Raw genomic sequence first — 24,757 nt, 5'->3', positions numbered from 1 at the left:
TCCTAGACCCACAAGAGTAATATTCTGGGGAGTTTCTTACTCTATCCTGAAACTCAACCCTTCTAGTTGGCCTGGGATCCCGCCTGGACATGTGGCGATCCCTCCTCAGATTGTCCTCTGCAATAACTTTGTTGGTTAATGTGCCTAGTGATAGGTATTGCAAGCTGAGGCTATCTATTGGGGTTACGAAGCTGTCCCAACTGCTATCTAAAGAGTTTATGATGACACTTATCATGCTCTCTTCAGTGATTATTTCCCCCCTCTGCATGAGCTCTGCCCTTGTTGCGTTTAATTTTAGTATGTGCTCACTCATGGGGACCCCTGTCTTATGTCTAGCAGAGTGGAACTCTCTAGATATTCTAGTGGTTGTGGCCCTACTCTGGCTGTAAAACATGCTACATAATTTTTGTACAATTTCATAAACAGTCAGGTTATCTTCAATGGTAGGATACATGGCAGAAGGAATAGTAGTTAACATAATACAAAATGCCCTGTGGTGAATACAATCAATTTCCAGTGACCAGGATTTTTGTGGAGGTCTGTTGGCTAGAAATAGTGCATTTTCTCTCATGAGAGCAATTTGCAACTGCTGACTCCATTCTATAATATTACCCCCATCTAATTGTAATTTTGGCAAATTGGCATAATTTGCCCCAGAATTGTTAGGAAAGTTACTTACTGGGGGGAGCTGTCCATGGTCCATTGTGTGTTTGAACTCACAATAAAGCTTTGGGATGTCTGTTGCTAGTCTGTATTTACTTTCTCTATGTAACTTGCTTCTCTTGTTGCAGGCGGAGACTGGGCATGCGCGAAGCCCATTTCGCGCCGGAGTCCATCGAGTGAAGGTCCTGCTGCTGGAGTTCCTAGGCCTAGGCCTAGGCCTGTCGGGGGAAGGCTGGACTCACCCCCAGTGGGTCTGTAGTCTTCTCTGGAAGGCAGACGCCATTGCAGGATGGCTGGATTCCCGGTAAAGAAGGGAAGAAGGTGAGGAGGCGAAGCGGTCATAAGTTGAGGACTTCTATGGATCGGCAGCACGGCGGCAGTGGAGGTCGTAGGTCGGGGATTTCCTGTGCTCGGTGGCTCGGCAGCAATGGCGGTGGCGGCGGTGGGTCCTGCCTCGTGTTCATTGGTCGCCGGTCGTGTGGAGTGGTCTGGTGGTGGTCATGGGACGGGTGAGTAGCCGGTTCTTCTCCTTGCCCTCGGGTCTCATGTAGTTGGTGCTGCAGGTGGCGGGTTTGAATCCTGCAGTTGAGCCTTCCTGCAGGTGGCCGGGTTTTGGCACTGGTTGTTGGTGTGCACGGTCTCTCTGGGTGGCTGTGACTCAGTCGCCTGGTCGTTGTTGGCTGTCCTGGTATTCTTGTGGCTTCCAGGATTTCTTTTTCGGTTCTTGAGTGCTGTGGGAGGCTTGAAAGTGGAGCGGTGAGGGTCTCGATTGCTTTTTGCACTTCGAGATTGGTAGGCGACTTTTTTTCAGTTGTTGCATGTTCTTCATGGTCGGTTTCTGGGCGCCCCTCGTCTGTTTCGGGGTTCGGGCATTTTTCTGCCAAGGAATTTAAATCCTGGCTTCCCATTGGTTGGGGCCCCTCCCAAGATGGCCGCCGGGAAGAAGGCGCAAAAATGGGTTCGGCCAGCTCAAGGTCATCAAGCTGGGATGGCCTACCCTTTTCAGGTTGAGTTTCTTCCTTGGGTGTCTTTGGTGCCTCGATCGCTGCTTCTTGCTGCTCGAGGAGGCTTTGAACTTCCGCGATGAGGTTTTCCTTGTCGTTGCTTGCCTCCATCAGTCTCAGGATGGAGAGTGTAAGTTTGTTCATTTTCTGTGCTGTTTTTTCTTCCAGGGTGGTGGTCTTTTCAGGAGACCCCTCCTCTTCTGATTGTGAGTCCAGGCTGGAGTCCTGCTCGCTCTCAGCTGCTGTTTCCTCCATGGTGGTGCCCTTGGATGCAAGTAGCTCAGCCATCTTCTTGGTGAGTGCTCTTGTCTGTACTCGGTTGGTCTCCTCAGGGCAGATGCTGGGTTCAGTCATCATTTGGAGTTATGGGCAACCATCCTCTGCTACCATATTGTTCAATGATGGATCTAGCCCAATAACTCAAAAGACAAATTCTAGTTTTCAATTGAATTTCTTTATTGCAGGCCTGGGTGAATCCTAGGCCCTGTGGCACCAGAGGTCACTGACCTTGTACCTTTCTCTTTCAGGTATACATCTGGAACAACTGGAGTGCCACGTGGTGAGAGCTATTATACCCAGGAGGAGGGGCCAGGAGGTAAGGAGTGGCTATGGGAGTGATGGGATATGTGATTAGTTAACCCCTGCAGAGCCAGGTGCCCAGAGTGGCAATACAGTTAGGCATTTACCATGACAATGTTCCATGGGTAAAAGGCAATCAAACTTCCATAAATTGTTCCCTTCCAAACTCTTGAACTAGATCTATGCCCTTGAGTGATGCAAAACTCTTGTTTTTCAACAACGCACCTCTGTTGCAACAATCATTCCCAATTCCCCTTCTAATTATTAAAATCACGGTTATTTATTCTATGGGGGGGGGAATCGTATATGAGATTTTCACTACCACCTTGTCTTTTAAAGTAATGTGACAAAAACAGGATATAGAAATCCTGGACATATGATCTGAAACTACTCCTGCTCTTTCTGAGAGCAGAGGGCATAGGAGAATTAGGCTGGGGTTGTGCTAGTGGAAGATTCCAGTTTCCTCGTCCAAATCTGGAGCCAAACTGGACCATCTTCATTACAGTCGTGCTCTTTTGTGAGCTCTAAGATTCAACTCTGTGCCAGCAGAATTACTCTGAGAAGGATCTCCATACAGAGATCCACACTACATCAAATGTTGCTTTCAGAAAAGCAGCTATTGCTGCTTCTGCTCCTATCCCAATTTCCTCATGCCACGATGCTGGTGAAATGTCCATTGAAGCTGGCAAAAGAAGAAAATAAGGGTTTTCATTACTACAAGCCAGGGGACTACCAGCTCACTGGAATAACATCTAAAATATTTTCTCAACTTTACCCTTATGATTTCTCCAAGTCGCCAACCAACAGATTGAAAAGGTAATTGTCAATATGTACTGGATTTGGGAGAGGGGGTTAATTTTACCCACTGCAGGGTCTTTTTTTAAGGAATGATTTCCTTTTCCCAGCTCCTTACGTTGAGAAAGGCAGGTCATTACAGGTAGTCCTTGACTTGCAATAGTTTGTTTAATGATTGTTTGAAGTTACAACGTCACTGAAAAATGTGATTTAGGGCCATTTTTCAATTATGACCTTTGCAGCAACCCCATGATCATGTGATCAAAATTCAGGTGCTTGGCAACTGTTTCATATTTATGACCATTGCAATGTCCTAGGGTCGTGTGATCACCTTCTGACAAGCAAAGTCCAACCTGGGGAAGCCAGGTTGATGTAATAATGGTGTTTTGAACAGATTAACAGAGTTTGAAGGGACCTTGTAGGTCATCGAGTCCAGCCCCTTGCCCAAGCAGACCCTACACTATTTTTGACAGATGGCAGTCCAGTCTCTTCTTGAAAGCTTCCAGTGATGAAGCTCCCACAACTTCTGAAGGTCAGCTGTTCCATGGGTTGATTGTTCTCACTGTCAGAAAGTTCCTCCTCATTTCCAGGTTGAATCTCTCTTTGATCAATTCCCATCCATTATTCCTTGTCTGGCCTTCAGGTGCTTTGGAGAATAGTTTGACTCCCTCCTCTCTGTGGCAGCCCCTCAAATATTGGAACACTGCCATCATGTCTCCCCTGGTCCTTCTCTTCACTAGACTAGCCATGTCCAATTCCTGTAACTGTTCTTCATATGTTTTAATCTCCAGTCCCCTAATCATCCTGGTTGCTCTTCTCTTAATTTATCCTTTAAAACCAATAAAAGGATAAATTTAAAAAATTAACTATGTGTCTGATAATATTTCATAGAATAGAATAGAATAGAATAGAATAGAATAGAATAGAATAGAGTAGAGTAGAGTAGAGTAGAGTAGAGTAGAGTAGAGTAGAGTAGAGTAGAGTAGAGTAGAGTAGAGTAGAGTAGAGTAGAATTTTTTATTGGCCAAGTGTGATTGGATGCACAAGGAATTTGTCTTGGTGCAAATGCTCTCAGTGTACATAAGAGTAAAGATATGTTCATCAAGAATCATAAGGTACAACACTTAATGATAGCCATAGGGTACAAATAAGCAATCAGGAAACAATATCAATATAAATCGTAAGGATACAAGCAACAAAGTTACAGTCATACAGTCATAAGTGGAAGGAGATGGGTGGTGGGAAAAATGAGAAGGCTTAGTAAATAGTTTGACAGTGTTGAGGGACTTATTTGTTTAGCAGAGTGATGGCGTTCAGGAAAAAACTGTTCTTGGGTCTTGTTGTTCTGGTGTGCAGTGCTCTATAGCATCGTTATATTTCCTACATTATGATATAGAAATATAAAGCTATATTAAATAAGCCAGATTTTCATAAAATGAGGAAGAAAATCCAGATGGAAGATGATGATCTTTTGATATCTATTATGTTGCAGTATGAAGACAAGCTTCTTCCATATCCTGCCCTTCTTCTTTGCTGTTCATCAGATCAACCAGAATCCTTGGCTCTTACCCAATATCACCCTGGGCTACAGCATCTATCAGACTTTTTTCAATGCAAGGATAACCTATGAGGCCATGATGGATCTGCTGTCTACAGGGCAGGAGAATGTCCCAAACTACAGTTGTGCAAGACAAAAGAACCTGCTGGCAGTTCTTGAAGAGACGGATTCCGAACTCTTTGATCAAGTTTCTACTTTCTTGGGCCTCTACAAAATTCCACAGGTATGCAGCTAAATTGAACTTACATTCTATGCTGTAAATTTTTCAGACCACTAGGCCATGCTTACATTGGAGCATTTCACTTTGATCATTCAAAGTGGAACAAACTACCAATATCTTCTCTTTCACCTTAGATCAACTACGGTGTTATCAGCCACATTCCTGAGCAAAATCACCATTTTCCTTTTTTCTATCGGATGACCCCAAAACAAGAACCTCCTTACTCAGCCATTGTCCAGCTGCTCCTGCATTTCCGATGGACGTGGATCAGCCTTCTTTCTCAGAACAATGAAAGAGGAGAAAACTTTCAAAAAAGCTTGGCCACGCTAGCTGTCAAAAGCGGGGATTTGCATTGTCCTCTCAGAAACTGTCCCAACAACAAATGTTGATTTACTTTTTGGGCAAATATTTGTGCATGAAAGAAAAAAAATGCTCTTTTTTCTTATGAATCGTCAAGTCAAAATTATTCTTTGTCAATTGGATTTTCAGGCCACAGCAATGACATCAGGATTAATACAACATGCTGAAAGAACTAATAACTTTGTTGCAGGAAAAGTGTGGTTTGCAACTGCTTTGTCAGATACAAGCGTAGGAATGTTTTACTATTGGGTTGATCTCCAACACAAACATGCTTTGTTTTCCTTCCTCACCCAGACAAAGAGAAGGACACAATATTATAACTACGATTCATATGCCCTCACTGCTGAACAGTTTGGGAAGAAAGCGTTCCAGTGTTCCTATGCAAGACCTGTGTTGTCTAAGAAAGTTTGGGAAAGATGCACCGAAAAAGTAAGCCAGGAATTTCCACCCCGTGATGTAGTTGCAAGAATCCTGTCTGAGGATGGCTCCAGTATTTCCAAAACAACACAAGCTGTGGCCTCGGTCCTGAATGCTGTCTCTTCCTTCCAAATGAGTAAGAGGAGGATGCATATTGGAAACAATCAGTCACCCCAGATTGTACAGCCATGGCAGGTATGACTTCTCTTTCAAAGTTCCATTGACATTCCCCTTTCAATTCCTCAGCATGAAACTGGATGTAGGGAGGGCTGAGATATTCCAACCATTAGTTGCTCACTTTGCAAGAGAGGGAGGGAAGGAGGGGGAGACAGAGACAGAGACAGAGAGAAACAGAGACAGAGACAGAGAGACAGAAAGACCTCCAAATTTTATTGTTGGAAGAAATGTCCATCTGGGTTCAGTTCCAAGAGGGAGGAAAGACACTGGAAACATGGAGGCTGATTCGAAAAGATGGTTTAATGGTGGACAACACCACATGGTTTTGAGGTCCTGGGCAATTGAGCACATGGGGGAGAGAGGGAGAGGGAGAGGGAGAAGGAGAGAGAGATATTTATACCCTCTCTTGGGCTTTGAATTTGAGCTTCCTGTTCCTGTGGCAAGCTATTGGCTGCTGTAGGAGTCATAGCTAACCTTGTTTGTTTGTTTGTTTGGTTGGTTGGTTGTTTGGTTGGTTGGTTGGTTGGTTGGTTGGTTGGTTGGTTGGTTAGTTAGTTAGTTTGTCAAACATGTAAAAGATAACAGGTATAAGTATAAACATAAATGTGGCTGGTGCGCTTATGCATGCTCCTTACATGCCTCTTAGGAATGGGGTGAGGTCCATGGTAAACAGTTGAAGGTTAAAGTTATGGGGGTTTGGGGATGTAACAACAGAGTCAGGTAGTGCATTCCAGGCATTGACCACTCTGTTGCTGAAGTCATATTTTCTGCAATCAAGTTTGGAGCAATTTACCTTGAGTTTGTATCTATTGTGTGCTTGTGTATTATTATGGTTGAAGCTGAAGAAGTCATTGACAGGTAGGACATTGTAGCAGATACTATGCTTAGGTCAGACCATAGGTGGTGTAGTTCTAGGTTGTCCAAGTCCAAAATTTCCTTAGCTCCTTTTGCTGCTGGCTGTTTTACTCCTACCTCCCAAATCCCGCCTTTTGGCCTTGGCCTTGGGGAAGGGAGATTGCTGGTTGGAAGGAGAAGCTGAGAGTCCAGGACAATGACTGCGGTTCCATCCACAGGGAAAGAATGTTGGCCTATGTTATCTTGCCGCTGTGAGAGAATGGCTGTGGCCACCCACCTGTGCTGCTACTTGCCCTGGACACCCCATAACTGTGAGAGAGTGATGGGGCCCTAGCTTTTCCATGTCCATCTGTACTGTTTATCTCTCACCTCTATGACTATCATTAACACCCAGAGTTCCATTTATATTTTCTTTCCCACCATATCTGAATGACTTATACCTCGGCAGATCTGCTTGCGCTGCGAGATGCCCCCCTCTCGCGGCGAGGCCTTCCACCCTATCGAAGGCCTACCTTAAGGACGGGCTTTGGAGTCCCGAGAGGTGGCATGTTTTAAAGCGGGGATTGAGGGGTTTTTTAATTAGGGTTTTTAATGATTTTTTAAGGGGAACCGGGAGGAAGACCAATGGGGTTGAGGGGGGTAACCCACTAAGGTCGGAGCCGAGCCCGGCACAAGGGAATGGTTTGGAGGGTGCAGGTCGAGGGATTGGGGAAGGGTTGGTGGGCTATCCAAAGGAGGAATTTACCATCAGCACAGTGAATGGGAGGGGCAGATATGGCGGGAGTAGGGGGCCACATCATGTGCCTGGGGGTGCGCACTTGCTGTTCGAGAGCAATTGCACACCCCGGTCCCCAAGACTCCATTCAGATACTAGGTGGCTTAGATACTCAGGACCTGGGCCTCCGGCTGATGTTATGCAATGCCAGGTCCGTGGTTAATAAGGCCCCCCCTCATCCATGATCTTATACAGGAGGGGGGAGCGGACCTGGCAGCTATTACTGAGACTTGGTTGGGCCCGGAGGGAGGGGTCCCATCGGGCTTCAGAGCGCTTCATCAGCCGAGGGCCCAGGGGAGGGGCGGGGGATGGTGGTTATTATTAAAGAAGGTCTTGGTCCGAGGGAGACCACTATGCCACAGATTGCTGGATGTGAAACCCTCTTTGTGAGATGGGGTCATGGGGCTCAGATGGGCCTGTTGCTCATGTACCTGGCTCCCTGCTGTGTGGCAACGGCCCTGCCCGAGCTACTCGACATGATAGCCACAGTGGCAGTTGATACATCCAGGCTTATGGTCGTGGGTGATTTCAACCTGCCATCTGTTGGTGAGACATCTGAGATGGCCCGGGAGTTCATGGCTTCCATGACGGCCATGGACCTGACCCAGTTAGTTCATGGCCCCACCCACAGGGGGGGTCACACTCTGGACTTGATTTTTGTCTCTGGCCAGTGGTTGAGTGGCCTTGTTATAGGGGATATAGACATGGAAACCTTGTCATGGTCTGACCACTCACTCCTTCACCTAGATCTTTGAACCGCTACACCCCGCCGCAGGGAGGCGGAGCCTACATGATGGGTCCGCCCCAGACGCCTGATGGATTCTGATTATTATTATTATTATTATTATTATTATTATTATTATTATTATTATTATTTATTAAATTTATATACCGCCCTACTCCCGAAGGACTCAGGGCGGTGAACAGCCATAAAAATAAAACATGGAAATACAAAATTTAAAATAGAGATAAAACAAATTAAATAAATTTGGCTGAACCATATTTAAAACCCCAATAATTTAAAACCAAATTTAAAATTCCCATTTAAAAGCGGAGAAGTTTAGGTCAGGCCGGCTTGCTGGAATAGGAACGTCTTAAGCGTGCGACGGAAGGTACGCAGATCCGGAATCCTCCGTATCTCGGGGGGGAGCTCGTTCCAGATAGTAGGTGCCCCCACAGAGAAGGCTCTCCCCCTGGGGGCCGCCAGTCGACATTGTTTGGCCGACGGCACCCGGAGGAGCCCCTCTCTATGGGAGCGTACTGGTCGGTGGGAGGCTATTGGTGGTAGCAGGCGGTCCCGTAGATAACCAGGTCCTAAGCCATGGAGCGCTCTAAAGGTGATAACCAAAACCTTGAAGCGCACTCGGAAGACCACCGGGAGCCAGTGCAGCTCGCGCAGGAGGGGCGTTACATGGGAGCGCCACGTCGCTCCCATCACCACCCGCGCAGCTGCACTCTGCGCCAGTTGGAGCCTCCGAGTGCTCCTCAAGGGGAGCCCCATGTAGAGAGCGTTACAGTAGTCCAGACGGGAGGTGACGAGGGCATGAGTGACCGTGCGTAACGAGTCCCGATCCAGAAAGGGACGCAACTGGCGGATCAGGCGAACCTGATGAAAAATCCTCCCGGTCACGGCCGTCAAATGCTCTTCTAAAGACAGCCGTGAATCCAGGAGGACACCCAAGTTGCGAGCCCTCTCCGTGGGGGCCAATGCTTCACCCCCAATAGTCAGCGATGGCACCAGCTGACTATATCGGGACGTCGGAAACCACAGCCACTCGGTCTTGGATGGGTTGAGTCTGAGCCTGTTTCTCCCCATCCAGATCCGTACGGCCTCCAGGCACCGGGACATTACTTCAAGGGCATCGTTGGGGTGGTCTGGGGTGGAGATGTACAGCTGGGTGTCGTCAGCGTACTGATGGTACTCCACCCCGAAACCACGGATGATCTCGCCCAGCGGCTTCACATAAATGTTGAACAAAAGGGGCGAGAGGACCGATCCTTGTGGCACCCCACATATAAGGGGCCTCGGGGTCGACCTCTGCCCCCCTGTCAACACAGACTGCGACCGGTCAGAGAGAAAGGAGGAGAACCACCGCAGTACGGTGCCTCCCACCCCCAACCCTTCCAACCGGTGCAGCATGATACCATGGTCGATGGTATCAAAAGCCGCTGAGAGATCTAATAGGACCAGGACAGAGGAACAACCTCTGTCCCGAGCCCTCCAGAGATCATCCACCAACGCGACCAATGCCGTTTCCGTGCTGTACCCAGGCCTGAAGCCCGACTGGAACGGATCTAGATACGTCGTTTCATCCAGGTACCGGGGAAACTGTCGTGCCACCACACTCTCGACAACCTTCGCAACAAAGCGAAGGTTGGAGACTGGACGATAATTAGCCAATATTGCCGGATCCAGGGAAGGCTTCTTGAGGAGAGGTCTCACCACCGCCTCTTTCAAGGCGGCGGGAAAGACACCCTCACTCAATGAAGCATTTATAATCCCCTGGAGCCAGCCTCGCGTCACCTCCCGGGAAGCCAGCACTAACCAGGAGGGGCACGGGTCCAACAAACATGTGGTCGCATTCAGTCTACCCAGAATCCTGTCCACGTCCTCAGGGGTCACAGAGTCAAACTCATCCCAGATAACATTCTCAGGACCTGCCTCCGTCACCCCCACTGGATCTACCCAGTCGGAGTCCAGATCTTCCCGAATCTGAGTGATTTTGTCATACAGATACTGAACAAAATCCTCGGCTCTTCCCTCCAAGGGGTCCTCCCTCGCTTCCTGGTGGAGCAGGGAGCGGGTCACCCTAAACAGGGCGGCCGGGCGGTTATCTGATGACGCAATAAGAGCAGCAAGATGAGTACGTTTTGCTGCTTTTATCGCCACTAGGTAATTCTTAATATGAGATCTTACCAGTGTCCGGTCAGATTCAGTGCGACTGGCCCTCCAACTACTCTCTAGGCGTCTTTTCCGGCGCTTCATCTCCCTCAGCTCCTCGGTAAACCAAGGAGCCAGGTGAGATCGGCGCCGGGTCAGAGGCCGCAAAGGCACGACTCGATCCAGAGCTCCAGCGGCCGCCCTATCCCAGGCGGCCACTAAGTCTCCAGTCGAGGCGTGAGCCAGGACCTCAGGCATTGGCCCAAGCTCCGTCTGGAACCTATCAGGTTCCATCAGGCGCCTGGGGCGGTACCATCTTATCGGTTCCGCCTCCCTGCGGCGGGGAGCAGCGGTTCGAAGATCAAGGCGAAGGAGAGAGTGATCCGACCATGACAAGGGCTCGATGGCTATGTCCCCTATCTCGAGATCACTCAGCCACTGTCCAGAGACAAAAATCAAGTCCAGTGTGTTTCCCCCCATGTGCGTAGGGCCATGAATTAGCTGGGTCAGATCCATAGCCGTCATGGAAGCCATGAACTCCCGAGCCACCTCAGACGTCTCACCCACGGACGGCAGGTTGAAATCCCCCATGACCATAAGTCTGGGGGTATCAACCGCCACCGCGGCGATAACGTTGAGTAGCTCGGGCAGGGCTGCTGCCACGTGGCAGGGAGCCAGGTACGTGATCAGCAAACCCATCTGAACCCCGTGACCCCACTTCACAAGGAGGGTCTCACAACCGGCCGTCTGAGGAACAGTGGCCTCCCTCGGCCTAAAACCTTCTCTAATAATAACCGCTACTCCCCCGCCCCTCCCCTGAGACCTCGGTTGATGGAATGCGTGGAAGCCTGGTGGGCACATTTCTACCAGAGGGACCCCTCCCTCCAGGCCCAACCAGGTCTCCGTAAGCCCTGCCAGGTCCACTCCCCCCTCCAGAACAAGATCACAAATGAGGGGGGCTTTATTTACTGCGGACCTGGCATTGCACAACATCAGCCGAAGGCCCGGGCCCTGAGGGTCTGTGCAACCTGGAGAACGAGTGGAGCCTTGGGGGCCGGAGCACGCTACCGCATGGAGACAGCGGGTGCGCGCTCCCTTAACATGATATGGCCCCCTGCTCCCGCCATATCTACCCCTCCCCCTCACAGTACCGATGGTAAAAACACAATCTGGACAAGCTCGACCCCCCCCCCATTTCCTCCGGAACTCCCACCCCCCCCCCCGCCGCATATAGTGGCCAGGCCTGACCTTCCCCTTGGTGGGTTATCCCCCAAACCCACTACCCTAGTTCCAGTTTTACCTCCCCCCCCCCTGGGACCCCTTAAAATTTTTTCCAAAAATTTACATAAAAAACCCCTCAACCCCCTCTTCGCCGCATGCCACCTCTCTGGGTCCCAAGACCCGTCATTGAGGTAGGCCCTCGATAACGTAGAGGGCCAGGCTTGCGAGAGGGGGGAGTCTCGCAATGCAAGAAGCTGTGCCCTTCGGTACATCTAAGCTCTGAGGTAGTGATAAGGTATGGCCCAGGGCTCCATGATAGTCCAAATTGTCCTGAAAAAAGGCAGGTTGACCATAAGCGGAAGAGTCTCCACTGTCCTCTCACGGCAGTGGAGGAGTCCAGTGTTCCAACCAATTCGAGGGTAATCGTCCAACCAGCCTCTCACGATGGTTGGACAACTCGCCATGGGGAAGATGGTACATCCCATCGATAGTGAAACAATGATAGAAACCGGCTCCGTTCGTCCTCCTGTAAGCTGCCATTTTTTTCATACAGCCAGCGTGCTAGATAACAAACAGAGCCAGGTCCAAAGTCTCCAGAAGAAAGAAGCTGTCCACAGTATTTATACAGGTAGCGTATAGATGGATAGTACAAGCAAGCGGATAGATGGGAAATAGGTGGGAGCCACCTCCATCAAGCAGATAACTGGCAGGGCAAGCATGTTAGTCATAGGGCCTGATAATGGCCCAGCTAGGATGGGGGGGGAAGAGGGTTAACCAGGGCTGTGCAATAGCTCCAACAGCCCCTCCACCCTCGTTAACCCCCCCCGAGTCTTCCAGGTCTTCTAACCATCCTATGTGCCCAGTCCTAGCCCCCCAAGATGGCTATAAAGGAGGCCTCACCATGGGAGCTAAAATTTGGGAATTACCCCAGAGCCCCATGGCGGCCCGAAGTTGCCAAGATTTAAAAAATTCAGAGATGGAGGCTCCCCCTCATGTTCTTCCTCGGCTACACGACTCCAGCCATCCCAACAGCTGCTGCAACGGCGTCGGCGGAGGCGCTGGCATCATCGCGGGCACCACCAACAGCCACATCTTCCATTCGCCCTCACCTCCTTTGACGCCCGCTTCCTTCCCCCCGACGTCTACCTCCACTGCTCCGACGCGGGGGGGGGGCGGGGGGTGCAGTCCGCGACGACGCCAGCGTCCCCACCACAGCCGCCGCACCAACCATCCAGACATAGCCGAAAGCCGGCCGTTTCTATTTCCTCCGCCGCCGCCGCCGCCGCCCATAGATCACAAACGCCGCCCTTCTCGTGGCGGCCTCGGAACAGCTGTTCGTCGGAGCGTCGGTGCCACGCTGTTCTCGGCACCTTAGAGAGCCCAAAAGCGCTCAGTCAACCGGCTACAAGCAACGCCTGCCGGGCAGGGGGTCCCAGATGGTCAAACGACCCCCCTGGAGACCCTCGCAAGCCAAGACCCCATCTCTATCACGGCGAGCCTAGACCCGGGTCGCCATCTTGGAGCATGCGCAGAGAGGATTCTGATAGATTCCAGATGGAGCTTGGGCCATTTCCTGAGGTTCTAGCACATGACTTGGTCGGGGACCTGGTGGCGGCCTGGGATCGGGCCGCTAGCGGAGCCTTAGATCGAGTCGTGCCTTTGCGGCCTCTGACCCGGTGTCGATCCCTCGTGGCTCCTTGGTTCACTGAGGAGCTGAGGGAGATGAAGCACCGGAAAAGACGCCTGGAGAGCGGTTGGAGAGCCAGTTTCACCGAATCTGATCGAACACTGGTAAGGTCACATATTAAGGCCTACCGAGTGGTGATAAAAGCGGCGAAGTCTAATTACTTTTCCGCTCTTATTGCGTCATCAGAGAATCGTCCGGCAGCCCTGTTCAGAGTGACCCGCTCCCTGCTTCAACCGGGAGTGCGGGAGGACCCCTTGGAGGGCAGGGCTGAGGATTTCGGACGATATCTGTATGACAAAATCGCTCAGATCCGGCGGGATTTGGACTCTGACTGGGTAGATCCGGGCAGGATGGCGAGGAATAGACTTGAGAATGTTATCTGGGAAGAGTTTGACTCTGTGACTCCGGATGACATGGACAGGATTTTGGGGAGACTTAATGCAACCACATGTTTACTGGACCCATGTCCCTCCTGGTTAGTACTGGCTTCCCGGGAGGTCACACGAGGCTGGCTCCAGGGAATTATCAATGCTTCGCTGAGTGAGGGTCACTTCCCCGCTGCCTTGAAAGAGGCGGTGGTGAGGCCTCTCCTCAAGAAGCCCTCCCTGGACCCAGCAGTATTGGCTAACTACCGTCCTGTCTCCAACCTTCGCTTCGTGGCGAAGTTTTTTTTTTTTTTATTATTGAAAAAGTTTTTCAAATACAGATTTTTCCCCCTTTTTTCTCCCCCCCTCTCCCTAACCCCCCCTCTCCACCCCTCCCCCTGTGACCTCTTCTTCACAATAAAATCCAAATTCATAACAGATTATATGATACTTTACCATCCCCTTACTCCATCCCCCAAATACTGACCCTTTCTTTCTAATAATATTCTAATAATGTTATTATATCCCCCTTTTACTATACATTTCAAAATAACATTCTACTATAAGATTATATGATAACTTCTGGTTTAGCATAGTAATATTATTATAACACCCCATTTAACAATAATCTGCCCTTTTTCTCCTCCCCATACATATTTCTCTTAAATCAAACCATTTATGTATATTAATATAATATATTAATATAACATTTCAGAACAACCTTCCACTTTTAGACTAAATAATAAATCCTAATTTAATGTTTAATCTTTTATATATATTAATATAACATTTCAAAGCAGCCTTCGACTATAAAACTATATAATAAATCCTAATTTAACATTTATTCTCATAGTCTTTATGCTCATAATCTATCCATTTCCTCCACTCCCATAAGTATATCTCTTAAACATCCCTTTTCTTAAACTAAACAACCAGTAAACTAACCTGTCTCCACCCACTTCCCTACAAAATTTTCATACATAACAATTCTTAATAACTTTATTGTTCTGCCCACCCTAAAAAAAAAAAAAATTCCCTTATGTAGATAATATCGGTAATTTAAAATTTATAATCCATATAATATCTTCTTTGATGTCTTTCCACTGGATTGTTAACTCCATCACCCATATTAGGGTAACATAACATCCTGATTGCAACAGAATGTTCAAAATCCTCAGTTATCATCTGCCCCCATCAGTAATAAATATCTTCATGTATATAAAAAAAGAAAACAACCACCCGAGTGACATTATAATTGTATTCCATATAATATCTGTAGCAGTGGCTTTCTTCAGGATTATTAATTCCCACCGTCATAATTGGGTAACAACCAGATCTTCTGCATGCCCCAGCATAGCTCTCTTGCCATGTAGCTCAGCATAAACATAATACATTTATCCAAAAAAAAAAATCCAAAATAGATAATTCCAATCCAACAATTTAAGGCCCTTTTCACATCCCAAAATTACGGCATTGCAGAGGTCTGTCACTCTCCTCAGGATAATCAATACTTCGCCTCAACTATCTTTTCATGTATTCAGTCATCTTTTAAATAACTGGCTTCACTGTTGCCTAATTTAGAAATTTTTGTTTTTGTGAGACCTATTTCTTTTTTTCTTGACATTTTGTGGGTTTGATCTCCATCCTGATTTCCTTTCTACGAGTTGTATATCAACTAATCGGTTTTCGTTCTGATTTATGACTTGATCTTGTTGGTTTTGCTTTTGTGGCTTAGATTGCCATTCATATTTCTTTTCTATAAGTTGTGTATCAACTAATTGATTTCCATGCTTGTCTGTGACTTGATGAGTCATCACATTAGAATCCAATGCCACTTCTCTCTTATTTATAGGTAATCCAACTGAGGGATCTAAAGAATCCAAAGGCGATTCATCTACAGAGGCCTCTGTAGCTCAATATTTTCCCTTTATTTCCAACTCCTTCTGCTTATCTTGTGTTGTGCATAAAAATGTTGAGCTCATTTTCAAAAAATTTTGATGAAATTCTTCCGCTTTTTCAACAGTATTTAATTGGTATCTTTCTCCTTGATATCTCAATATTATACCAACTGGAACATCCCACCTAAATAAAATATTTTGTTTTTTAAGCTCAGTCACCAGGAATCCAAATTTCTTTCTTTCCAATAACATCTTAGGCGGTAACTCTTTATATATCCAAATCTTTCTTCCAAACAGTTGCAAAGTAGAATTAAAAGATTTTTGCACAATATTATTTCTTATTTCTTTATCTGTAAAGTAAATCACCACATCTCTAGGCAGTTGCCTTTGCTTTGCAATCCAGGAATTTATTCTATAGACTCTGTCAATCCTACAAAATACTTCCTCAGGATGAACCTTTAAGATCCCAGCCAGAATTTCAGAAGATATTTTCCTTAAGTCATCTCTGTTATTTTCCTGTAATCCTCTCAGTCTAATCGCATATTCTGTGAAATTATGTTGCATCATTAAAACTTCTTTTTCAATCCGTTGTTTTATATTTTCTGCATTACAAGTCTTATGATCAGCTTCCATTTTAGGTTTTTCTTCTAAGCTATTGTCTTGAGTGTTTATCAAATCATTTTCAATTCTTTGTATTTTATTGTCCAAATTATCCTCAATTTCCTCCATTTTAGACTCTAATAAATTGATATTTGTATCCAACTTCATAGCAATTTCTGAAAAACCATTAGTCACTTTTGCAATCTTTCGTTGCAAAGTATCAAACTTTAATTGCACCAATTCTTTAATTTCCTGCTTAAATTTTTCAAAATTCTGGTTCACAATCTCATCCCTTCTTACAATCTCCTCCAAGAGAAATTCAATTATATTAAAATCAGCTTTCTGAGTCTGTAGATTTAGAACTTGTTCATATAGTTTGTAAATGGGGGAATCCCCCCCCCCACTGCTTGTTTGTCTGGCTTTGTTAGTCTAAACGCCATATTTCCACACAGACAAACTCTTTTAGAAAAGAAAAGAAAAGCAAAGAAAAAAAAAAGCTTCTTTCCAAACAAGATCAATATCAAATCTCCAGGAAAGAGAAAACACAAAAGTGGAGCTTTTTCTTCAATTGTAGCCAGGAGTATTTATTCCGCTACTTTGTGGCTTAATAAGAAACGGAAGGACTTTCCCTTTTCAGCTTTCCCTGCTCAAGCTTCGGCAATCGCCATTTTAAAAATTCTTTTTTGCTTTCTTCAATATCTTTTATAAAGTAAATAAAAATACTTGCGATTTAGGGTCACAGATCCAGATCTCATCCTCTTTACTTAATCTGTTAATTTTCTTTAAAAGGCTTGTTCTCGTCGCCTGGCTCTGCAAAAAAGCAGAGGTCTCCCAAAGCCCGGAGCAGCGGCGAGGGAAATAGGGAGCCTCATCCGCTCGCCCCCAAGAGTAAAAAAAAAACACTGGGGGCTTCGCGGAGAGCTCTACCTGCCCTCACCTGCTCTATCTCACATTTCCTTGTGGAAATGGAGTTTTTCGAGCCGCCTTTCCATTGTAAAGGCGGCTCTTTACAGGCGATGGGGCTGGCGGTCCCGAGGGACCGTCTGGCAGCGACGGAGAGCAAACCGGAAGTCGTGGCGAAGGTTGTTGAGAGTGTGGTGGCACGACAGTTTCCACAATTTGTGGAGGAAACGTCCTATCTAGATCCGTTCCAGTCGGGTTTCAGGCCTGGGCACAGCACGGAAACGGCATTGGTCGCGTTGGTTGATGATCTCTGGAGGGCTCGGGACAGGGGTTGCTCCTCTGTTCTGGTCCTATTAGTTCTCTCAGCGGCTTTTGATACCATCGACCATGGTATCATGCTGCACCGGCTGGAAGAGTTGGGGATGGGGGGCACCATGTTATGGTGGTTCTCCTCCTTTCTCTCCGACCGGTCGCAGTTTGTGTTGACAGGGGGGCAGAGGCCTCGAGGCCTCTCATCTGTGGAGTGCCGCAAGGGTCGGTCCTCTCGCCCCTTTTGTTCAACATTTATGTGAAGCCGCTGGGCGAGATCATCCGTGGCTTTGGGGTGAGATACCACCAGTACGCTGATGACACCCAGCTGTACATCTCCACCCCAGGCCACCCCAGTGATGCCCTTGAAGTGATGGCCCAGTGCCTGGAGGCTGTACGGATCTGGATGGGGAGGAACAGGCTCAAGCTCAACCCTTCCAAGACCGAGTGGCTGTGGTTCCCGGCATCCCAATATAGTCAGCTGACTCCATCGCTGACTATCGGGGGCGAGTCTTTGGCCTGCATGGAGAGGGCGCGCAATCTGGGTGTCCTCCTGGATACACAGCTGTCCTTGGAGGAACATCTGACAGCTGTTGCCAGGGGGACCTTTTGTCAGGTTCGCTGATTCGCCAGTTGCGGCCCTTTCTTGATCGGGTTTCCATGTGCACAGTCACTCATGCCCTCATCACCTCTCGACTGGACTACTGCAATGCTCTCTACATGGGGTTCCCCTTGAGGAGCACCCAGAGGCTCCAACTGGTCCAGAATGCGGCCGCGTGGGTAATTACAGGAACTGCATGGCGCTCCCGCATAACACCGCTCCTGCGCGAGCTGCACTGGCTCCCAGTGGTCTTCCGGGTATGCTTCAAGGTGTTGGTTACCACCTTTAAAGCACTCCATGGCATAGGACCTAGTTATCTTCGAGACCGCCTTCTACCACCGACGACCTCCCATCGACCCGAGCACTCCCACAGAGAGGGCCTCCTCTGGGTGCTATCAGCCAAGCAATGCAGGCTGGTGACCCCCAGGGGGAGGGCCTTCTCTGTGGGGGCTCCCACCCTCTGGAATCAGCTGCCCCCAGAGATAAGGAGAATCCAAGACCTTCGTGCCTTCCACCGTTCCCTTAAAACTTTCCTTTTTCAACAAGCCGGGCTGGCCTAACAAATCCTTTTAAATGATTTTAAATGATTTTAAATTTGTTTGTCTTTTTAAATTTTGAGCCAAATTGAGATATTTCCTTTTAATCTGTTCTTAATTTATGTATCATATATTATGTATTTATGTGTTTTTACTTGGCTGTACACCGCCCTGAGTCCCTAGGGAGAAGGGCGGTATATAAATCTAAAGTAAAATAAAAAAAAATGACTTGGTTGGAGAACTTAGTGGTTGCTTTAAGAAAATGCAAGACACACAGTATCTGAAAAAGATCTATGTTCCCTGGAAATAAAGGGAGAGTAAAGGTAAAGGTAAAAGTTCCCCTCGCACATATATGCTAGTCGTTCCCGACTCTAGGGGGCGATGCTCATCTCTGTTTCAAAGCCAAAGAGCCAGTGCTGTCCGAAGACCTCTCCGTGGTCATGTGGCCGGCATGACTAAATGCCAAAGGCGCATGGAACGCTGTTACCTTCCCACCAAAGTTTGTCCCTATGTTTCTACTTGCATTTTTTATGTGCTTTCGATCTGCTAGGTTGGCAGAAGCTGGGACAAGTCACGGGAGCTCACCCCATTATGTGGCACTAAGGATTTGAACCACTGAACTACTGACGTTTCAATCGACAAGCTCAGCATCTTAGCCACTGAGCCACCACATCCCCTACAAAGAGAAAGTAGCTTCCCATGAAATCCTCAATCAACCTCTTTCAATTGAAGTGCTGAGCCAAGGAGTTTAAATTATTCAGAGCGCTTGAAATCCAGAATAATAGCCATAAAACATCAAGTAAAGGCTGAAATAAGAACCTGTAAGCGGCACGTGTGATTGTCTTTGTCTTTGCAGCTTCATCAATTCATGAGAAACTTCCAGCTTCACAACATTTCCAGGGATGGGGTTTATTTGGATGAAAATGGAGTTCCTGCTGCTGACTTTGATATCATGCACTGGACAGTTTTTCCCAACAAGTCAACTGCTGGGGTGAAAGTTGGGAGTGTAGAAAGAGAAGCCCTCTCTGAAGTCAAGGTCTTCATCAATCAGGGTGCCATCCAATGGCCAACATCATTTAACGAGGTAGCTGATGTTTCTTCATTTTTACTCCTCGGTTTAACTCCACATAATGCACTCTTTTCTGTTCAGTAAAAATTCCCGTTCAGTACATTGAGGATAACCTCCAGATCCAGGAATCTAAAGCCCTATTAATTCATTAGCTATCATGTATCTTTTGGGAGTTTTCAGAAGTTTATCACAAGCTGGAACCTGCCGCACCATCAATATTGTTACGACCTCTACCATTCTACATTATTAAACTGGAAGATAATATCATAATTATTAGCCCATGAAACAATCCTATTTTGAATTTTAAAAAAGCCAAAGGTTTCAAAGGTTTCATTGGATTGCGTGAGAGAAAATGTCAAGTTGAGAATCTGGGAAAAATGTGAGAAGTTTTTCTTAAAAAGAATAATTTGTATGCAACAATACAATGTTCAGCTTTAGGGGAGAAACACAGTCATTTGCAGCCAGATTCTGGTGGGTTCATGCCAGATGTGGTATTCAGCTGGTTCAGAACACTTCGCCCGAACCGGCTGCAGAAATTGCAGGTGGGCCCGCCCACTCACCCCAGCTCTATGCCGTCCTACTGTATTTAGGCACATTTTTGAGGCCAGGCGCATGCATGTAAGGTGCGTGTGCTCACATTTGCGAAACGGTAGTGAAAGTAAGTGAATACCACAACTGGTTCATGCCAAAGAAAGGTGGGGGAGCCTCCCTTAAGGAGAAACATCTTTTGCAATGCAACCATTTTCCTTCGGAATGAAGAATAAAGCAAAGTATCTATGGAGATTCTCAGTCACCCAGCTCACGGTTGTCCCAAAGGTGTTTTTTCAAGAGGCAACTGGACGTCTGGTTTTTCTTTTGAAGATGTTTTGCTTCTCATCTGAGACGCTTCTTCAGCATTCCCTACCATCCAGTCAGAGCTGAAGAAGCTTCTTGGATGAGAAGCGAAACGTCTTCAAAAGAAAAACCAGAACATCCTGTTGCCTCTTGAAAGTGCATTTTTGGAACAACAAGGCAAAGGGGATGTTTCAGGAAGGGGATGCAATGGCTCAGCCCAGGTGTGAGCACTGAGCTACAGTTATTTACCTCAACTCCTGCCCACCCAGCAGTTTGAAAGCATGCAAATGTGAGTAGATAAATAGGTACCACTTCAGTGGGAATGTAACACCGTTCGGTGCACCTCCTGTGTATAGTCATGCTGGCCACATGATCACAGAAACGTCTTTGGACAATGTTTGCTCTCTGGGCTAACAAATAGAGATGAGCACTGTCCTCTATTGATCTGAACAACTGGACAGGGGAAACCTATGTTTTAGGATTGCAAATAGAGATTGATAAAGAGAATTCCTATCATATCATTTCATTCATTCATGATCAGAGTTCTTTTCCATAAAGGTCCATGTTAGATGGTACCTCCAATAATTAGAAAGAAAGGGGGATTGAGGTCTCCATCAGTAACTGCCATGACACTATACCATGGCTAAGTTTGTTCCATTTATGTTGTGGCCCACCAGCAGCCAGCAGAACTGGTGGCAGACTCAGACAGTGAGAAGAATGGGGAGGAACATGGGCCAGTCCTGGAGTTGGGGAAGGCTCTGATGAGTGCTCTGCATTAGAGGCAGAGATGGGGCCAAGGCCGTCTAACAATTGTCAGCTGCCTTCAGAGTCAGACATCAGTGGGGCAGAGGAATAGCTGGAGCCTGTTCCCAGTCTGCCCATGCACAGAGCTGCCAGGAGAAGGGAACAGCTAAGAAACAAGGGTCGACTCAGGAGTAAAGCCACAGGTGGACAGTGAATGGCCCCTCCCATAGGGAATAAAGAGGAGCGAAAGGGGAGTGGAGTTTGCAGGAGACAGTTAGTTCACTTAATTGGTTCATGACTCTCCGAGACTTCTTGCCAAGTTTTAAAGATATCGGCCTGGCAGCTCTCCAAGGCAGATAAGGTCTGTGACTGTAAATTCTCCCTTGAAAGTCTTTGCTGGATGTGAATAAGAGGAATTCACAGTAAATTAATAAAAAGGGTTTTTTGTTGGGACAAGGAGTCTCTTTCATGCTATTGGGAAGCCTAGGTCAGAACAATATACTGTACCTCTTAGCTTCCAGAATCCAGTTAATTGAAATAAACTCTTCTAACTGGGTTTTTTTTTTAATGCTTAGGTGATGCCCTCTTCTAGATGTTCAGAAAGTTGTTACCCAGGATATGCCAAGCTTGTGAGAGAGGGAGCACCAATTTGCTGCTATGACTGTTCTCTGTGTATGGAAGGAACATTTTCTGTGCAAGAAGGTAGGTAACTCGGGGGGGGGGTGAAATTGAAGGTACAATCAATATTCAATCTTGTTTTTCTGGCTAAGATTTTCTAAAACTGTTTTCTTTCCTTCTAATTTTAGATCCATTTCCTAGCAAAATTCTATAAAACAAGAAAAAAATGCATTTCTTTTTTTTAATATATAAAAAGTTTTTTATTTATAATACAAGTTAAAAACAATGGACATAGCTTGACATCTCCGGTTTAAACATTTTCATCAAATTTTGTCATATAAGTAATACACTTACTTACACTAATTATCACATCTGAAATATGTATATTCTTTCATCCATATAGATTATTTCAATATCTAATTCAGTCATATCTATCATAACAAATTAGCATAAAAACTTCCAAACATTTTACTCATCAATAGTCCTATATCCCAGCATTTCTCCTCCTTTCCAGCCAATAGTAAAATTTGTTCCAGATTTCATAATACTCTGATTCATCCTTATCTTTAAGTTCCAGGGTCAGTCTGTCCATTTCCATGCAAAATAATATTTTGATTAACACTTCTTCTTCTGTGTGAAAATAACATAAAAATATTTTTATGTATTGTACTAGTAATTGACTTTAGTTGCATTTGTCATAATCCTACAGCTCCAGGAAAAAAATACATGCTTGATAATGTTTTTCAGATGCAGCCCATTGTGAAAAGTGCCCAGATGATCAATATTCCAACAAGAAGCGAGATCAATGTATCCCTAAAGTTATAACTTACTTGTCCTATAAAGAAAATTTGGGTCTCATCCTGGCTCTCTTTGCCATTGCCTTATCCATAACTGCTGCCTTTGTTCTGGGAATCTTCATTAAATACCGAGAAACTCCCTTGGTCAAAGCCAACAACCGGGACCTCACCTACATTCTTCTGATCTCCCTCCTGCTTTCATTTTTGACCTCCCTTCTATTCATTGGCTGCCCCAACACAGTGACCTGCCTTCTTCGACAAACCACCTTCAGCACTGTTTTCTCAGTTGCCGTGTCTTCCTTACTGTCCAAGACTGTCATGGTGGTGCTGGCATTTCTGGCCACAAAACCAGGCAGCAGGATGAGGAAACGGCTGGGGAAAAGTCTGTCCAATTCCATTGTATTGTCCTGCTCTGGAGTTCAGATAGTCACCTGCCTTATATGGCTGGGAAACGCTCCCCCATTTGCTGACTCTGACCTGCATTCCCAACCAGGACAGATCATCCTGCAGTGTAATGAAGGCTCAGTAGCCATGTTCTACTCTGCCCTTGGCTACATGGGTTTTCTGGCTACCATCTGCTTCATAGTGGCTTTTCTAGCCAGAAAACTCCCAGGGACCTTCAACGAAGCCAAGTGGATCACCTTCAGCATGCTGGTTTTCTGCAGTGTTTGGATCTCCTTTGTCCCCACTTACCTGAGTACCAAGGGGAAATACATGGTGGCAGTGCAGATCTTCTCCATCCTGGCCTCCAGCCTTGGTTTAATGGGCTGCATTTTTATCCCCAAATGCTTCATTATTATCCTGAGACCTGACATGAATACCAAGGAGCATCTGATGATGAAAAACTAGAAGGAGCTACAATTGGATGACCCTGTCTACTCTCTCCTCCAATTCCTGAGGGCTGATTTCTTTAAGAATCCCCATTTAATCCCAACGTCAACCTTCCAACTCCGCAGTCCCAATCGGGCAAAAGAGCAACATTAATGCTATCATTCATACACTGACTATGGGACATGAGTCACACAAAGAGGGCTACAAATGCTCTGGATGAGCACCAGAAATACCTCCTCCTGTTTCTCTGCTTCATAAGAGTATTCACCACCATGGATGACCCCACAAATATTGGTGGCCCTCTCATAGAACTGCCAATTCATTCAGAGGGAAAAAGAGAACAACGTTCCTCTAGTCTTGTCCAACGTTTGCAGCCCTTCCATACACAAACAAAATAATTTATTATCTGTACATCTGTAGAGAACCAACTAAGCAAAGATTCAGAAACCATTATGTAAATGAAATCATTCTTTAAGAAGTAGAAGTAGTATTAGAAAAATACATAATGCTTGTGGGTTGATATCTGAACTTTTCATTTACCAGGTGAGGTAAAACCTTCAGCATGTCAATGTCAGTTTATAAGGGCTTTGTGTGGTCAGTAGGTCTTGTGATGGTGAGGTCATGTCACGTGAGGGCACAGGTGGGTTTCAAAAATTTTAGCAAGGGGTTCTCTGCCCGGTTGCTGGGTGGGCGTGGCCATGGTGGGAGTGGCTTAGTCAGCCTCCTGCACCATGGTGGGGGGGATATTTTTGCCCTCCCTGGACTCCAAAGGCTTTCCTCAAGCCTCCAGGAGGGCAAAAACAGCCTCCCTAGGCTCTGGAGGCCCGTTTCTGGCCTTCCTGAACTTCCAGTAGGCCTCCATGTGCACCTTGCCCTTACCTGCATCCCAAATGGGCCACATGGGGACTCCTGGGAGAGGAGGGGATGGCTGGATGGGGCCAGCCAGGAGTGGGATTTGGGGGTTCTCTGAACTGCACAGAATCTTAGCTAGAGGATCTTCCAAACCCCGGCGAACCCCCAGCAGCCCACCCCTGCGTGAGGGGCACATCAGGTCAGGGTCTTGCGATAGGTCTTGCGATAGGTCAGCTGTGGGTGTGCCAAGTGAGGGTTTTCTGATGGGTCTTGTGATGGGTCAGGTGTGGGTCACCAGTGAGAGTTTTGTGATGGGTCTTGTAATAAGGAGGTTATATAAGGTGAGGATCATTGGGAGGTGAACTGCTGGTTGGGGAGCTTGCATGGGTTGGTTGAAGGTTGCTGCTATCTGTGGTTGGCTATGCAGTTGATTTGAATTCTGAGGGGTTCGTAGGCTGGTTGTAGGTTGATGTTCTGTTAATGGAATTGCTTGTGGACTTCGATGAACTCATGAGCATGGCGGGTGGTAGCATGGCCGATGATTCTTTTATTGCTCCAATCGAACTGGTGCTGTTTGGTGTCAGTGTGGGTAGAGATTACAGATTTGG

At 46.7% G+C, this 24,757-nt stretch overlaps 1 protein-coding gene across 1 annotated transcript; it reads left to right on the top strand.

Moving 5' to 3' along the window:
* Positions 1–2,904: 2,904 nt before the first annotated feature.
* LOC139310095 (vomeronasal type-2 receptor 26-like) lies at positions 2,905–23,315 on the top strand. The gene is made up of 6 exons (XM_070934254.1): positions 2,905–3,062; positions 4,534–4,822; positions 12,526–13,296; positions 19,261–19,488; positions 21,627–21,753; positions 22,417–23,315. Exons 1-6 carry the CDS (start codon positions 2,905–2,907, stop codon positions 23,313–23,315), a joined length of 2,472 nt encoding a protein of 823 aa, XP_070790355.1.
* The last annotated feature ends 1,442 nt before the right edge of the window (positions 23,316–24,757 follow it).

The sequence above is a fragment of the Pituophis catenifer genome, unplaced genomic scaffold (assembly GCF_029215685.1).
Source record: "Pituophis catenifer annectens isolate HBS135680 unplaced genomic scaffold, rPitCat1.0.hap2 SCAF_2, whole genome shotgun sequence".
NCBI classification, from domain to species: domain Eukaryota; kingdom Metazoa; phylum Chordata; class Lepidosauria; order Squamata; family Colubridae; genus Pituophis; species Pituophis catenifer.
This window is presented reverse-complemented; position numbering and strand designations above follow the sequence as displayed.

Coding starts and splice junctions, on each gene's coding strand:
- LOC139310095 (XM_070934254.1), top strand. CDS start 2,905: ATGCTGGTGAAATGTCCATTGAAGCTGGCAAAAGAAGAAAATAAGGGT. Junction 19,489..21,626: donor GGCCAACATCATTTAACGAG/GTAGCTGATGTT, acceptor TTTAATGCTTAG/GTGATGCCCTCTTCTAGATG. Junction 21,754..22,416: donor AACATTTTCTGTGCAAGAAG/GTAGGTAACTCG, acceptor AATGTTTTTCAG/ATGCAGCCCATTGTGAAAAG.